At 44.0% G+C, this 18,228-nt stretch overlaps 1 protein-coding gene across 1 annotated transcript in view; it reads right to left on the bottom strand.

The window, feature by feature from the left end:
* The window catches only part of IDE (insulin degrading enzyme), a 59,311-nt gene that overhangs the window by 10,425 nt on the left and 30,658 nt on the right, over positions 1-18,228 (bottom strand). Inside the window, exons 12-17 of the mRNA XM_069980121.1 lie at positions 10,943-11,045; positions 8,749-8,871; positions 8,533-8,615; positions 4,752-4,896; positions 686-796; positions 179-299 (exon numbers count right to left, since the gene is read on the bottom strand). Coding sequence (XP_069836222.1) covers positions 179-299; positions 686-796; positions 4,752-4,896; positions 8,533-8,615; positions 8,749-8,871; positions 10,943-11,045 — 686 coding nt within the window. The remainder of the gene's footprint in view (positions 1-178; positions 300-685; positions 797-4,751; positions 4,897-8,532; positions 8,616-8,748; positions 8,872-10,942; positions 11,046-18,228) is intronic.

Here is an 18,228-nt window from a genome sequence, read left to right as displayed (position 1 = left end):
CACAGAGGGTCAGACTGCCGAACGGCAACAGCATACAAATAGCCTTTCCAGAAGCCGCATTCTGTACTGAGATTGAACCAGCCCATGAGATGTCTGTGCCTTGAAGTTGTCTGGCTTTGTTGTTGCTTTTACTTAGGTTTCTAGAACACTTACTGTAATACCAGCAAAAAAGTCTCACCTTCTAGAGCTTCGCGGAGCTCATCTTTGGTCCAGGCCACTTCAGTCATTAGCAGCCTTAGGTAATACATTGCATGCTGGTGAGGCTGTTCTGCACGGAAGTTGTTCAGGGAACGCATGTACTGCAAAAAAAAAATAAAAATCTTACAATGTAATAACTATATGTCGCCATACTCCACTGGAGTGTAGACATTGAAAAGTAAAGGCAACGGCAAAAGGCATGCCAATTTTATTCCCATAGGGATTACTGTGTAATGTATACTGATATCTGCCCTATCCACCATTCTGATGGATGCAGAGGGGGAAACCTTCCAAGACCATGACTGCTTTTATACAACTAATATAATTCCAGAATCTGAAGTGTCGCCAAGCTGTAGTATCACTACGCAGGATAAGTAAAATGCAATGCCTTCCGAGGGATGCTGGATGAGAAGAGAAGCAGAAAACGGAACCAACATCAGCTACATTAAGGAGGTAACAGCTATACAATCCCCAGACAATGACTTACCGCTTCCTTAATGATCTCAAAGCGTTTCTCGTCTATCTCAAACGTGGCCATTTTCTCTATGATCTTCTTGAGTAAGATATGCTGCTTGTCATTGTAACCTTTCACAGACAGCTGGAAAACAGGGGACAGATCAATACATCCCCAAAGCACAAGAGACAAGCATCTGCAGTTATAATGGGAGTCTGAATCCCACTCACTAGTGTAGAATTAAAAGAATTGCCCAGGCATAAGGCGGCCATACCAGCTATTCCTCCCAGTCCCCCCCCCCCCCATTCTCCTACACTATCAATGAGGCATTAGGACACCAACCTAAACATTAGCTGGTTAAATCAGACTTGATCTAATTATATGGCGACCTATTCTCTTCAGGCCAACCAGACATCTGGTGTGGACACAACTATGTGTTAGGCAGTACAGTAAGAGGCCACTAAATGACTCACAGCATTGTGCTGGTTTTATTAAAGAGGTTCTCCAGCGCTACAAAAACATGGCCACTTTCTTCCAAAGACAGCACCACTCTTGTCTCCAGTTCAGGTGCGGTTTGCAATTAAGCTCCATTTACTTCAATGGACCTGAGTTATAAAACCCCACCCAAACTGGAGACAAGAGTGGTGCTGTCTCTGGAAGAAAGTGGCCATGTTTTTGTAGCGCTGGATAACCCCTTAAAAATTAATGTGACTCAATGCACAATACTCCCTGATTGTCAGACTCTTACCTCAACAACAGTACTGCCCGGCATGCTGTTGTCTCTCTCCTTGCCTGATGTCAGATCATGCTGGAGGGTATGCCTGGACAACGCCTTTAATATGGAGCATTACACTCAGGACGTCATTTTCATAGGCAGACTACCCCTATAATTATTACTTGTTCAGCTAAAAAGGTCATCAGTTCAGAGTGGCCATTTTTAAACAGCCCATTAGTGCTATCTGATACAACAGAGGAGTACCCCACTTATAGAGTCCACAAATTAGTCTGAGCAATAAAATGAATGAACCTACGCTTCTTGCTCCGGAAGCCTCAGCGCATCCACATTACAATGATATCAGAGGACTCCTATGCTACAGGACAACTAAATACTTCCAGATGGACATCCTCAAAAACTTATTAACTTTATTTCCTAGTGAATTCATACTTAACATTCTCAGATACGGTGGTCTGCCTGAAAAAAAAAAATGGTGTCCTGTGTGTAGGTACCAAGTAAACTGTACTGCACCCAACAGGCATTGAGCGTGTGTGAGGAAGCAAAGGCCGCAGTTAGGGTCACATGCACCATCAAGCAGAGAGGAGTCATCCCTGTGATTAATGTCAGGGTTAGCGGAAGGAAACATATCACACCCAAAGGTTGGTACTGGAATAGCTCATCCTCTACCTCTCAAAAAAAATGATCTGCATTTAGAATTTTTTTAGTTTTGTTTCCTCTCCTGCGTTTTCTTCTATATTATATCATACTTCAAGAAACAGATCCTCGGATTAGTAGTATTAATCCAGTGTGTGATGAAACGTCATGCATCACAAGGGCCCCTCCACCATTTTCAGGGAATAGCTTTAAGGAATTTCTTACTAACCTCTAACAACATTTTTGAATAAAAATACTATAATCCCTCAAAAAACTATGTGGGTTAAAGGGGGTTTATAAAATGTATCCTCACTTATTCCAGGATATAAGTGTCAGCCTCATGTCATCAGGGCTATGACTATGCATTACGCTGAAAACTCATTGGTATCACAATAATGAATCACTCCCACGACCAGGGTGGCGCTGTAGGGAAACTGAACACTCGTCCCCAGATTGCAGGTGATCACAGAGATCATAGCAACAGGGAACTCGGATCAACTTAGAAAATGCCCCCAAACAAGAACAAACACTACCCCTCTGGGATGACTGACAGAAAGATTCAGGATTAATTCTGCCTAGGAGGGGCCCGCACTTTCAGTGTCATGCTGCACTCTATATTAAAGGAAAACGATCAGCGGGTTAGAAGCATCCAACCTACTGATATGGCCCTATAGCGCATGGGGCACAGAGGATGAAGGGAAGTTAGAAGTTGCTAATAATTTGTTACTAATTTGTTCCTATGTAAATAAGGTAATTTTTATGAATTGGGGGCACAACTACCACCCTAAGTGTACCAATCCGCTTGCTGATATTCATTAGGAGGGGAGGGTCGGCCACAGAAGGTAGTTCCACCCCCCAGTGCAACAACTTATTAGCGTAGGGAACAAACTGCTATTAAAACGTAAATCATGCCGAGGATGAAGGTAAGAAACTTTTCTTCAACCTCGGCGCCCTGTGCGCTATAGGGACATAGTTTCCCTTTAAAGTGTCACTGTCAATTTTTTTTTTTTTTGCAGAAATCAATAGTACGGGCGATTTTAAGAAACTTTGTAATTGCGTTTATTAGTCGAAAAATGAATTTTTATCATGAAAAAGCAGTTTGAAGCTCTCCCCCCTGTCTTCATGGTTTCCCTATGGAGAGAGGGAAACAAGGCACCAAAACAGGACAACAAAGAGTTAATTTACAGCAACATCACAGGCTCTCTCCTCTGCAGTCACCATTGACCTCTCTGACCTCTGAATAGCTCCCCCTGGGGTGTAATTTTTTGTTCTCTGTTGCCGGCATTTCTCCTCCCTCTCTCCTCCCCCCTCCATAGCTCAGACAGGATCCAACTGATAAAAAAAACCTGTCAAGATTTCCTGATTCTGAGCAGTGGATGACAGAAAAGAGAGGAGGGGGGGGGGGGGGGGAAGGCTTTTTAAATGCAGATAATGGCATATTTGCCTAATAAACCCAATTACAAAGTTTCTTAAAAATCGCCTGTACTATTGATTTCTGCAAAAAAATAAAATTAAATTAAATTAACGACAGTGACTCTTTAAGCCTTCTGTATGTCAGTGTAAGGGATTAACCTCAAATTTACTATGACTTTCTGTGTGTGACTACAGCAACATTATGCAAGTTACTCTATAATAATAGCTCATACTTTTATTGTCACCCCAAACTAACATGCATGTTCAACTCAACTCTAAGTAGTAAGCTTGCCATACAGATTAAAAGGGTTATCTGGGATAAAGAAAGCATAAACTACTTGTTTCCAAAAAAACAGCGCCAAACATGTTTAGAGGTTGTACTCGGTATTGCAGCTCAGCTGCTTCAATGAAGTGCAAAACCAGACACAAACCATGCTTAGGTGTAATGCAGTTTCGGAATCATAGCAGCCATTGTTTTCCCGAATAACCCCTTCAAAATTGATCTGAGCCTCAACTTGTACAAAAACCTAGTATATTGATATGTGATTTCATCCCTAACATTGCATTCATTCAAGACACAATGTGGCTACTAGTTGCTAATTCTTATAATTTACATTCCTTAATGCACCATAAAGCCCTTGAGAAGGGGGAACCTCTGTCCATATATATATGTAAAGCCAGAATAAGCACCCCACACAATTATATATATGCCTTTTCATGCCTTGATGGGAAGTCGCTGCTTCCTGGAGAATTTTTACTTACAAGAATTGCATTCATTCCTGATGCAATGCCATAGTTGACACCTGCGAGGCGGGCTGCATATGTATACTCTTTTAAATCATCCTTCAATAACCTTAGAAACAGGTATGTCATGTTGCAATGGAGGGGGTCAGCATAAAGGTAACGACTAACATAAAAGAAAATGGGGGGAAAAAAAGGAACAAAAAATAAAGATACAAAAAAAGCTAAAAGAAAAAAAAAAAAAAGAAAACTAAACAGAACAGATGCACTAAATCTGATAATGCAAGCAATGAGGTGAACGTGCAATGAGGACCCTTGACCAAAAGAGTATGAATATGCAGCTTCACAATCACATTGTCTTAGGGGATGGGATGGTGTCTGGACTGCACAATAATATAGATCGGCTAAAATTTCCAGAGAGGTAATGAAAAGGTTGGTTCCCTGTAAATTATATCTAAAAAAAAGAAAAGTAGGTTCTACAAAAGGGACTAAAAGCCGGAGGCTTCCACCCATGACAGGGACCAGGGAGGAAGCGGAGGAGCTGGTTTGGTATCCGCCTTGGTTTCAGGTACTTACATACATCCCATAGATGGTATTTTGGAGGTCATAGTTCAGGCCGGCTAGCTCTGCTGCATATGCATACTCGTTGAGAGAATCTTTAAGCAGTTCAAGGTACAAATAGGCCATGTTACAATGCAAAGGATCCACATAAGCAAATGGGCTGAAAGAGAATATTGAGATTAAGGTCTGGCTTCATGTATTTCCCTGTTGCAAATATCTAATCCAGTAGGAATCAACCAGCGGCGCTCCAGCTATGGACCTAGAAAGGAACTGGCCTTAGATTTTAGGCGGATTTGCTTTACTAGTTGACTTGACTGGTGGAAGAACATGAACACAGATCTATGTGCGACAGAACAATGGAAGGTTAACATACGAAACATTCACAAAAAAACTGTGGAAAATCCCTTGAAAATAGGGTGACTATGTATTTTCCTATAATGCTTAGGCTTCTAAGTATCTACCCAGACAGGCCTCATTTATTCTTTTAGTGAAAACCAAAGTCACAGCACCTATAGGTCACAGATATTTCATTAGAAGGAGTCAAAGAAGAATGTAATAGACGTCCGGACTGTAATCCTCTGTAATATCCACCTAAGCGTTATAATTAAAACACACGTCCAATAACTGCTGTATCTGCACAAAACAAGAGACTTAGGGGGGTTAATCTCTACCCCCCTGGGAGGACAGCGATTTGCTACCATGACTGTAGCTCAATACCAATATGTCATACAAGGAACCAGGGTAGGTCTCAAACCGCATAACAACAACAATAAGAAAAAAAAATTATATCTAGTATTATGGTTTAGGCAGCTACACTTTGGCATCACTACCAAATCAATGTGATATGGGAATTGCAAGCATGGAAGAGAAGTAGCACAGCCTGTTCTGCATGGACCAAAAATCTATAAGAAATGCATTATAATTGTTTATTTAACCTCCAAATGGGAAATAAAATCTTCATAAGGCTCTTTGTTCCCCCTATGAAAGTAACGCTATGAAGCCTTTTCTTCAAAGCACAGTACAGACTTCTTGCTGCTAATCCCCCACAGGAAGCCATTATTGTCCGTACAGATAGAGTAGAGCTGCAGCTACACTTGCCACCCCTGCTACACTGCAGCTACTACATGCCTGATATAGTGCAGAGGCTGCTGGAATCACAGGACTGTAACTATGGTGGCGACTGACCTCTGGGACCCCACTAATGCTGAGACTGTAGAGGCTGCAACAGTAGCTTTGACTCCCACCGAACCTAAAGTGACAGCACATCCTAGCAGTACATCACCACTTTACAAGATCAGAATAAAACATTACAAAAGACATGCTGTAAATCAGTGTTTAGAGGGAATCTGTCATCACTTTTATGCTGCCTGAGCCATGAGAGATCATCAGGGCAGCTTCTCTTCCTGATGAGCATAAGTGTTCTTTTCCTATATCCAAAAAGGCAGATGCATCAGTAAAGACTGGTGTTTCAGTGAGAAGCTGCCCAGGACCACACTGATAACAGTGGCGTAGCTACCATAGAGGCAGAGCAGGCAGCTTCTATGGGGCCTGTGCAGCAGGGGGGCCCGGGGTAGAAGGTAAGAGCCGTCCTGTGTCCTTCAGCTTAACCCCTTATGTAATGCAGTGTGTAAGTGACCAAATGTTCACTCACATGCTGCAATACAAAAAAAAAAAAAAAAAAAAAAAAAAAAAAAAAAAAGTTAAAAAGCAGAAGACAAGGAGATCTATGCTTAACTGCACTGATAACCCCTAACCTCTGTTCTCCAGCAATCAAGTAGGAAAATGTGTGGAGCACCATGCAGAGGTCAGGGGTTATCACTGCAGGAGCAGTGAAGCAGAGATCTCCTTGTCTTATGCTTTTTAACCCTTTTTGTGTTGCAGCATGTAAGTGAACTTTGGGTCACTTACAAACTGCAGTACATAAAGGGTTAAGCAGAAGGTAGTCTGCTCCTGAACCTATGTATATGACCATAAGGGCTTCTAATGGGCCCTTATAGATAAATACAGTGGACTGAGAGCAAGCAGCCATTGGTTCTCTTCTCTGCCAGTCAATCTTATTTCTGCCTCTGGCCACAAGACGCCCCTGCCTGATGACCCTTGGTTCGGGCAGCATAAAAGCTATGACAGGTTTCCTTTAATATGACGCTGACATCAGAAGGGATAAAGAGCTGCATTAATTTAAGCCTTCTTTCTTTGTCCCATACTGAAAATGAATGACGTGCGCAGCCTTCAAGTGAACAAAGCAGTGAGGGAGAGAAGTACCATCTACCTCCCCCCTCCCTCCCTGTTCGGTGCTGGGCACATATACACAGTACTACTCCCGCATTATCTGCAGATAATGGGGGAGTAGTACCTGTGCTATCCCTATCACATCGCCGCCGCTCACACAAGGGCCGCTCTTCATGCCCCCCCCTCCTCCGCTCCCTCCTCCTCCTCCCGGCTTCAAACACTATTGCGCCGCTGACTCCCACCCACCCGCGCAGCTCCTCACACTATCCGGCCGGCCGGCGCTCTCTGCTCCTGCATGCCAGCCTCGTCAGCCCCACCCCCACCCCGGCCGGGGACACCAGGAAGTACCGTGCTCCCGGCCGGGGTGGGGGCGGGCTGACGCGGCCTGCATGCAGGAGCAGAGAGCGGAGGCCTGCAAGTGTGAGGAGCGGCGCGGGCGGGGAGTCAGCAGGGTGGGCGGCGGGGAGTCAGCGGCGCGATAGTTTTGAAGCCGGGAGAAGGAGCGGAGGCGCGGAGGAGAAGGGGGCATGATGAGCGGCCCTTGTGTGAGCGGTGTCGGCGATGTGATAGGGATAGCACAGGTACAACTCCACCATTATCTGCAGATAATGGGGGAGTAGTACTGTGTATATGTGCCCAGCACCGAACAGGGAGGGAGAGGGGGGGAGGGAGATGGCACTTCTCTCCCTCCCTGCTCGGTGCCCTGAAAATGTATACATTTATGGGATACTTTGGGGAGAAAGGACACTTGCTCCCCAAAGTATTCCATAAATGTATTCAATCACAAAGTACAGTACATAACATTACATTCACATACACATCCGAAGTGTCCAGCAGGGGCGCACTATATATAGAAGTCAATGGTACTCATTGACACACACACATATATATATGCGCCCCCTGCTGGACACTCCATAGGAATTACACCATTCGTAGTGACATTCACTGCTTCTGAGAGAATTCTAACACTTCCTGATACACTAAATTAAGGGAAATAGCAGTATATGAGCATTTCCCATAATTAATGTACATTAGAAAATTGTATAACTTTCCATAAGTAATAACATATAAAAAAATAATTTTGGACGGACTTCTCCTTTAAAGCGAACCATGATTCTTGTCTTTCTGGTTCGCTTATAAAAACAAAAGTTAGTTTTTTTTTTCTCCGTTAAGTAACTTTGCATTTTACTCCATGCTGCGCTCCATCATGCGGCAAAACAGAAATGGAGCAACCGCAGCATTAACCGCTTAATGGGTTATGGCCGAGGATTTCAGACATGGGAGAATATATCATTAGCCATAAACATAAGATAAATGATCCGCAGTTATGGCCGGCGCGGGCTATTATGACAGTTTTATTGAAGTTCAAGCAATAAAAAAATATGAACATAAAGTGTTGTGTGTCAGCAGATTGGCTGATCCCTGCGATTATAGGCGGCACATAAATATTATTGAGAGCTTATTATCCGTGCCTGGAAAACAGTCTCTTAATTATTCTGTAAGGAACGGAAAGAGCTTAGGAGGAGATCAGCGCCTAGAAGATGGCTTGTAAAGGGAATATACCTACCTAAAGAACTCAAAGTTCAGGCAGGCTTTGGGAAGAAAGAATTTGTCATCTTGCTTAAACCATAATTTGCTCATTGCCGTGTCCTATAAAAGCAAGAGAAAAAACAAACACTCACCATGCGAATAAGGCGCCAGCAATGCTACATTTATATGGCTTTTGTGGGCTCTGCCTCTCACCGGATTGTACATTACCACGTTATAAACCCATAATTCTTACCTTAACCAGGGCAGGGTAGGGTGTGGCTTCTTTTTCTAAAGGAACAATCTCAAAATTTGTAGGAATAAATTCATTCTTCATTGGTAGATGTAACTTCCCATTTAAATCAGCTTTTTGCCACTTCTAAGAAAAAGATATATAAAAAGAATACAATGGGTAAAATGGTTCACAAAAAAGTCCACAATTTACTTAGTAGCTATCAACCACCAACCGATGAGGTCATTGGTGATAGGGGTCAAGAGTGATGTAACATCACAGCTTACCCCTGCCCTCCCCATAGACAACACAGGAGGGTGTGGGCAGGACGGGCGGGAGATTAAACAAATGGCCGAATCATTGTTTGGCCATCAGTTATTGATGGTGTATCGGGGCCTTAAAGTAGAAGTCCGGCAAAAATTTTTATTTAAGTATTGTATTGCTCCCCAAAATTTATACAAATCACCAATATACACTTATTATGGTAACTGCTTATAAAGTGCTTTTTTTCCCTGCACTTACTACTGCATCAAGGCTTCACTTCCTGGATAACATGGTGATGTCACTTCCTGGATAACATGGTGATGTCACGACCCGACTCCCAGAGCTGTGCTGGCTGTGGCTGCTGGAGAGGATGATGGCAGGGGGATGCTCAGTGTCCCTCCAGTGCCCTGTGTCCCTCAGTGTCCCCCTGCCATCATCCTCTCCAGCAGCCACAGCCCGCACAGCTCTGGGAGTCGGGTCGTGAAGCCTTGATGCAGTAGTAAGTGCAAGAAAAAAGCACTTTATAAGCATTCCCCGTAATAAATGTATATTGGTAATTTGTATAACTTTTGGGGGGCAATACTTTAATAATAATTTTCGCCAGACTTCTCATTTAAGGGCTCATTCACACGTTAAGTAGTATTGCAGGACCCTACATTATGATCCCAATCTGCAAAAAGTTTGCCTGTAATGCATCCATAGTCTGTATTTTTTTTATCCAAAAATACCTAAATTAAGGCAATTCATATTTTTTGCAGACATTAGGAGCGTTCCTATCATAAACATGATGGACTCTCCCATAAACTTCTATAGGTCAATCCATTCCTTAAGAAAACAGAACTATATGAAAATGGATCAGTGTTTAAACCCATTGGAGTAAAAACTGTACCAATAAGTAAAAAAAAAACTAAAAAATGCCTTCCACATAAAAACAAAACACTATGGCCCAGATTTAGCAAACTGCTGTGGGTGTTGTAGATGAATTTCCATTTTACACAACCAATCACAGCTTTGCTTTAATTTTACACCAGAGCTGAAATCTGAGCTGTGATTGGTTGCTGTGGGCAGTTTAAATCAGTTTTTATTTTACATCCGATGATAAAGGTCTCCATACACCTATTACCTTTTGTTGGCTGAACCATGTAATCAGCTATCGGAATGAAGTGTATGGGGCTCTCCTGAATGACCACCAACAGATTAGGCTGGTGAAAATGGGAAGGGGGGGGGGGCGGTGTCAGGCTTGATGGAAATTTACTGCCCACCCCTTTATTCCAGAAGAGCGGTCTAGCTGCAGTTTACCCCTCCCCACAGAGAAGACAACAACACTCGGCTGTACCAAATGTTCCCGTGCGTGGGGAGGACGGGATTATTGAAGATATATCCATGTTTTCCCGGACTCCCTAGGGCTGCATCTAACTTCTTTAGCCATGGGTAATCACATGCTGCACGCACAGGTTTGGACTAACCTAAGTGTGCTCGAGGTTCGCTCATCTCTTAACATCTTAAAGTGTCACTGTCGTTTGTCGTTTTTTTGTGGCAGAAGTCAATTTTACAGGCGATTTTAAGAAACGTAATTAGGTTTATTAGCTGAAAAATGCATTTTTATCATGAAAAAGCATTTTGAAGCTCCCCCCATCTTCATGGTTTTCTATGGAGAGGGGAGGGGTGGAGGGAGATGAGGTACCAAAACAGGACAACAAAGCTAATTTACAGCTACATCACAGGGCTACCTCCTCTGACAGTCAGCACTGACCTCTCAATACCGGCTTTCACACAGCTTCCACTGTGTAATCATTTGTTCTCTGCTGGTGACTTATCTCCCTCCTCCTTTTATAAGTTACACAGGGCTTGACTGATGTAAAAGAGTCAGGATTTCCTGGGTTTTGTAAGGCTCACAATAGTTCAAAAGACAACTGATATTTTGCAAAAAAAAAGCAGCAGATAATCTACAAACCTCAATAGCATCTGCTGGGATGTCTTCTTGCTTGTAATGTGTTCCGTACCACTCTTCTGTCCGGTCAGTTTTGCCCTCAAAAGACTTGGAAACAATGGCCACTCTGTAGGACGCAACAGATATAAAATTATAATGGGTATACCGTCTTCTAGCTCGGTAGAGGTAGACTGAGATCAAAGGGGCATTGGCAGATAAGATACTTAAAAGGCACACTCCAAAAATGGTCTATTTATGAGTATTAAAGTAATGAATAACTCCTCTGTATCCCTAATGGTACAGGTGTCAAACTCGCGGCCCTCCAGAATGGCCAAACTACAATTCCCATCATGCCTAACAGACAAAGCTAATGTTTTGGTTGTCCAGGCATGATGGAAATTGTAGTTTTGGAACAGTTGTGGGCAGCAGGTTTGACACCCCTGCCCTATGGTCTTAGCACATGCACTAGGCATATGACAATGTATCGCTTTTACATGGATTGTTGCTTTAGGCTCCGTGTACACGGAGCAAAAGTGGCGCAATTGCCGCGGAATGCCTCCGACCTCCCTGTCCTAAAGACGGTCTATGGGAGGCTCGCGTATCTCCTCTCTCTGCGCTGAAGAATGACCACTCTGGTCTATAGAGGACTCCAGAAACGAATCTACTTGCAATGTTTTTTATTTCATGCTTTTTTTTTTTTAATGAACAGCTAAAGTTTTCATAGTAAAATTTATAACTTTCTGAAAAGAAAACCAGAACAGGAAGGGGGGGGGGGGAGAGGATGTATTGCAGACAATTAAATTTCTTATTAAGGTTCTTTTCCCACAACCAATGTCTTCCCGCTACACAGGGAAAGCAGATCATAAGCCACAGAAGTGGCCGATGCTAATGAGACGCAGGGCTTTTTTTTTTTTTTTTTTTTTTTATTATTGAGAAAAGGTCACATCATTCATTTTAATAAACTCCACATTTCACACAGGCACTTTTATTGCCAAGACGCCACTAACAAAATGTCAAAACAACCTTAACACAAAAAAAAAACATACAAGATAAAAAGAAAAGATAAACAAGATAAAAAGAAAAGAAATCTGAAATGTTTGACACGTTTTAATTTATTGTTCTCTAATTTTTCTACATACCATGTTGAAGTCTGTCATCTCATCAGAGGAACTACATTTTAGAGATTTGCTTTACAGTTACAATTGGATGCTAAGCACTCCGGAAAAACTTTGTCGCCCTGCTGTACTCATATCCTGCGCGCATTCATGTCACCGCTCTTCAGACCCCATGTCAATTGAAAGCTGAAAGTCGCACTCTCCCATAGCAGCTCCGGGAAGCGAGCAGAGGGCAGGAGAAGACCAGGAGTGTGGAGGTGTAACGTATGCAGTTTATTATTCATTTTTTTTACTAATCACTATTACATGTAGCGATGCACAGTTGGTGGCTGATGATTTCAGGTCAGGACCAAAAGATACAATCAACCGATGATTGTTGTCGGCCGATTATCACTCCATGCAAAAGGGGCCCCAAGTCACTATGTAGGGTGTGCAAGTTGATGAGTTGTGCACACCACCTACTGTCCATAGTGCAACCCGCAAAAAGCACAGAAAGTGAATCTGAAACCTATGCAGTGGGGAAAAAAAAAATCCATAGTGGATATTGACTTAAGAAAAGTGGTGTCCCTTCAAGTCAGTGTTTCACTCCTTCTAGGAGTCTTTGAACATTGAGTGGGGATCTATGCCAAGCCCAAAAAATAGAAGTTACTGATTGTTCCGGGTCTGCAACCGCTGCAATCCAGCTGGGGGCGGCGTGCTCTGCAGTGTGCTCCACTTCCTGACTATTTCTTCATAGATTGTATTGAAGCAAGAATCAGATCTGACTGAGCCATGGGGAGATGCACTCCCCTCAGCTGTATCTCAGGATTGCAATAGGTCCCAGGAGTGAGACCGGGGGCAATCAGTAACTTTTAACATGTCTGGTGGTAGACTCATGGTTTATCCCGCACTTTCCAGCATGAAATGCAGATCATATATAATGTAGGTGAACATACTCTAGAAAGTACTATATGTATAGGAGTAGGGGTTCCAATTTACCCCCGGACCCCCTGCCATTGTACAGTACTGAGCAGCATTGCACAGTGTTATAAGCATCTCAGATCACTTTTCATTTGCTGAATGTATTGAGTATGCATACAGATCTGTATGATCTGCCACTCACTACTGAGCAGGGAGTCCTGGAATAAAAAGGAGTCCCTGCTCCTGTACACAGCACCAAATCCACACAATCTGGGGCAAATTAGCCGCTGCTGAAAATCTGCACCATTTCCGCCACATGTGGCCATAGCCTATGGATGTAGTAAATTTATAAAAGCGTCTCCTGAGGTTTGAGAAATTTGGCATGGCATTTGACAAGCAAGTTTGAAACGTGACAACTTGCAGTTGGCTTGAATGTCTATGACTCCATTTTGGGGCTGTGTATATGTTGTATATCTGCTACCATGTTACACCATACACTCTTGCAGTGTGTCATTTGCAGCCTAGATTTTGTTCTGAACTTTAATGGAAATATTCCCGCATTTAACTAGAACAGGTAGATAAGGATGCTCTGTACCAGAAAACCTGGCACAACCCCTACAGCCATTCGGCAAGCTATTCTATTCATTTTTTGTCAAAAAGTCAATTTACGCCAAGCTTAATTCAATGCCAAAAGTGCTACAGGAATATGCAATGGAAGTGATATTCTGCCTCCAGGAAAGATGTGGCTTCCAGGATTTTTGCTGACTCTGCATAACTCCTTTCTTCATCGAGCTGCAAAAGGCAACAAGGTAATAGACAAGGAGAGGATGGGAGAGTATGTCAGAGCCATCTCCGAGCAGACTGCGGTGTCTCATCAGCATGCAGGCTGTGCTTCTACAGATGGCAGCCAGGATCCAATCCAAAATGACTTTCCACGTAATAGTGTTCCTTCTGTCTCTAGGGCTGCTTTTCTGCAATAGTAAACAAGCCTGCGCCTGCTTGTAGCGGAGGGGAGCGTGGAAAACCCTATTTTATGGAACAGGATAGAAATAACACAGCATATGGGCACTTACTGCTGCCTTTTCAGCTCATGTCCTCTGCTTACTAAACCTAAATCTGCAGACAGCAGAAAAGGATGGGAGAGGAGAACATCCCTGTTTAATCTTGGCACGGACCTTTGGTTAAATGACAGCGACAAAAAAACAAAAACACAAAAAAAAAAAAAAACAGCAAACAATACAAATTTCAAATGTCCTTATTTAGTGTATGCACAATACATTAACAAGAAGAGACATGTACAACAAGCTATCCCAAGGGAATATATAATAGAGCGTGACGCCATTCTGCATTGTTAAGTAGTCTAAGCTGGGAAAGGCCTGCAAGATATATAAAGACGCCATAAGACATATGTAAATTATCTATACTGGGATATACGCGGAATGCTCCGAGACACGCAAATCATTAAAGACCCGCTGAAGGCATGTGCCGACCAATGACGTCCTAGATGCACTTGATGGGAGACAAGTCCAGAGATCCTGGGGGCCATGGCCACACATTTAGGCCGCACAGTAGCATCTGGCTTAGTAGTGGTGAAAACGGCTCCTGGGACACTTGGAGAAACAGCATTTTCCATGTGGTCTCCAAACCAATCTCTGGCTATCACTGTGTCTAAGAAAAAAGCTCAACTCTTCCCTGAAGATAGACCGCAGTCATCTTGCTCTCCACGATAACCTTTAAAGGAGAAGTCCGGCGAAAAAAGTTTTGTTTCCTTATTCTGTCGCTATCTCCTTGGAATCCTCATTCCCTTTCTGCTGGTCGAGTTCCTCATTAACGTACTTAACACCTACAGTTACAGTTAACACCTGTGGTATCTGACCTTTTTAAGGCAAACTTTCTACTGTTGCTTAAAACATATCGAAGCAGACTTGCTCAGGTGGCACAGGGGCGCCTTCACCTGGATTTTTAAAATGAATATCCTGCCGCGTCTGCTCTCTCTCTTCCAAGCCCTCCCCGAGACGGTGCCCTTGTCTTACTTTCGGCAACTCTTTACACTCCTCACGAAATTCATCTGGGCACATAAACAACCCCTTTTTTATTTAATTTTTTTTGTATTTTTAATATGATCTAAATAAAATTATTGCTACACTACTCAATTTTGTTTTTCTTTGGTTATACATAAACAACCCCGCCTAGCTAAATTGATTCTGCACCGCCCTAAGGCGAGAGGTGGTCTTTGTCTCCCCAACCTTTATCCTTATTATGTTGCTGCCCATCTCTCTCGGGTACTAGATTGACATTTCCAGGCCTACCCATAATTTAGTGGGGGCATGGCGATGCCAATCTCCCCAGTCTCACTACTGGCAGCTCCATGGATACCAGCTGCATCTCACTTTGCTGGTCCCCATCCCACCATCGCCCCCACATTGAAGTTGTGTCATCAACACCTCTCCACTGGCTTCCTGGCTCCTCACCCCTCCCCTCTGTTCCCTGTCCTGGGCAACCCCTCTTTCTCGGTCGGCAAGGAGGACCTGGTCTTCCGAGCGGTCTCCTTCCGAGCTACCGTTTTTCTACAGCGCCCGACGTGGCTGCCCCTCACTGACCTTAAAGGACCTCTCGGACCCGGCCCCCTTGGGGTTCTGGAGGGCGTTACAACTCCATCACTTCCTTCACTCTCTCCCGAACCCCTCTGACTTTGCCTGCCCCCTCACGTCATTTGAAACCCTCTGTCTGGGCTCCGGCCCCCTTCGCCATTCTCTTTCCCTTCTATACACTATGCTGGGCTCCCCGCCAGAAGAACCACCTCCTCCATTTCTTTCCGCTTGGGAGGGGGATTTAGATATTTCCCTCTTTGCAGCTTTAACCCCTCGATGTCTGCAGCCCCACCGCCGCATTAGCCCATCCTCGGCTGCATCCCCCGCCGCATCCAGCAGCCCGCATCCCCTATCCCCGGCCGCATCCTGCAGCCCGCCGCTGAAAGCATAAAGTACCTGCTCGGCGGCGTGGCTGCAGTGAGGCTCCCGGCTCCGGTCCTGCGGGGGATGGGGTGGGATGTGGCCGGAGATGGGGGATGCGGCCGAGGATGGGCTAATGCGGCGGCGGGGCTGTGGACAGCGAGGGGTTAAAGCACATATTCACAGCGGGATGTTAATCCCGCTGCGAATATGTGCTATCATAGGGGTGAATGGTACCGGATCCGCAGCGGTTCTCGCTTCGAATCCGCATAAGTGAGATGCGCTGTGGATCAGGTAGGTGTGAAGGCACCCTTATACACACTTTCTGGAGCTGTTCCACATTGGTACCCTTCTGGAAAGAAGTGTGTCGTATCTCCTCCACCTTCATTGATCTTCAGCTTCCCTTTTCTCAATCGCTCTAGATTCTCTTGCATATTTCGGACATCTTAAGTCTTACCCGCACTCTGTCCTCCGACATCCAATTAACGCTGCGCGAGCGTGCCTGCCGGGTCTTTGCCGCCGCCCTGACCCCCCCTAGCATTGCCATGTGGATCCACAAAATCGAAGACATTAAACACATTACTGCACAGTTACATGGACGTGATTCCAAGTTTTTCCGGACATAGTTTTACTGGGACCAATTTACAGAGAAGGCTGAATACAGGACTCTTCTGGCCCAGTGAGGCGCGGACATCCTGGCCTCCTCCCCCCCACTCCTTTTCCCTCTTTTCCTTCGTTTTTTGTTTTTCTCATCTTCTCTCCCCTCTCTTCTTATTTTTTAGAGGTTCCTTGTTGGTCACTGACAGAGTGGTAGCCCATTCCCCACTTTTCTATACCCTCACAATGTTATGCTACTCGTTTCTCAAGACAACCCACACAACATGTTTTATCAGTGATCGACTTATTACACAAACAGATATGCGAATGATTGGCGAACTACCAACAGTTATTTTCAACATGTGAAAGACAAAAGTGGACTATATTTCATTTGTCTTTTGATCGTTGGGTGCTATTACACAGAACAGATAACCGCTCATTTTGATTGTTATGACAAAATTTTAAACTTTAATTGCTGTGTGTAATAGGGCCTTAAGTGGCCTTTAGGCCCCCCCTTACACTTTAAAGAACTTAAAGCCAAATTTCTAGCGGTTGGTTATGTTTCCCGTCCGGCCCCTCTGTCCTCCCCACACACAGGAACGTTTGGTACGGCTGAGCGTTCCTGTGTTCTCTATGTGGAGGGTTAAGCTGCACCCTGATACTACAGCTTCTCTCTCCCAAAACAAAGGGGTTGGGCAGGTTGGACATCCGTTGGGACGCTCCAGAGAGACCCATGTACTATATACCAACAGCCAAACCCACTATGAGTGCCGGGTACAGCAAACTAAAGCATAAGGTTTAAGAGTCTGTAAAGTGGAAGTATAGGTTTAGTACCACAAGCTGCTCGAGAGGTAAAAAGTTTTGCTACTGAACCCATGTGGTCAATTCACAGCACAGTGAGAACTACATTCTTCCAACACCATAAAAGAGTAGTGTGGGAAACTGTTAAAGAAAATGCAAGGTGAAGTCACATCCCAGTCTGAATCTACCAGGTCATTTTTTATTTATAGGGTATAAGTGGAAGTTTCTATTTAATGCCGGGCATTTATGGACACTTATGAACGATAGATTAAAAGCAATTTTGGATTCATTCCCCCTAATCGTACTAGGTACATCATAAGCGAACTGTTGTGGCAGAGCCAAGGCCTAAAGTAGATCTGACAGGCCACATAGTGATTGACAACTCTATTGTAACTAACTCCTTTAAGGAGAGAGGTCAGTCCATCACATGCAGAGAAGCACGACCCCAATCCTCTCGTGGCAGCATTTAAAGTGTACCTGTCACTTTAAAAGAACTTGACATGTAAAATAAGTTTTTATAGTTATGGGTGTTCTAGCGACTGCTACAAAGAGTGGGGAGAAAAAGCACTTCCCTCCCTGCTTTCTATGCATGTTAGCGAGACGTGCTCAACACGTAGATGCAATGAACACGGTAGCACTCACCATCCAATGATAACTGTAGCTTTATTCCATCACAAAAAGAAAGACAGAGCGGACATCATACCGGCAGACGCCAAACAAGTACAAGGTAACAGTCTGTTTCGCGGTCTAACGCTTCTATGGACCTCCGTAGAGGTCTGTAGAAGAGTTAGACCACGAAACAGACTGTTACCTTGTACTTGCTTGGTGTCTGCCGGTATGATGTCTGCACTATGTTTGTCTTGCTTTTTGTGATGGAATAAAGCTACAGTTATCATCGGATGGTGAGTGCTACAGTGTTCATTGCATCTACGTTGAGCACATTATC

This window comes from Dendropsophus ebraccatus, chromosome 8 (genome assembly GCF_027789765.1).
Source record: "Dendropsophus ebraccatus isolate aDenEbr1 chromosome 8, aDenEbr1.pat, whole genome shotgun sequence".
NCBI lineage: Eukaryota > Metazoa > Chordata > Amphibia > Anura > Hylidae > Dendropsophus > Dendropsophus ebraccatus.
This window is presented reverse-complemented; position numbering and strand designations above follow the sequence as displayed.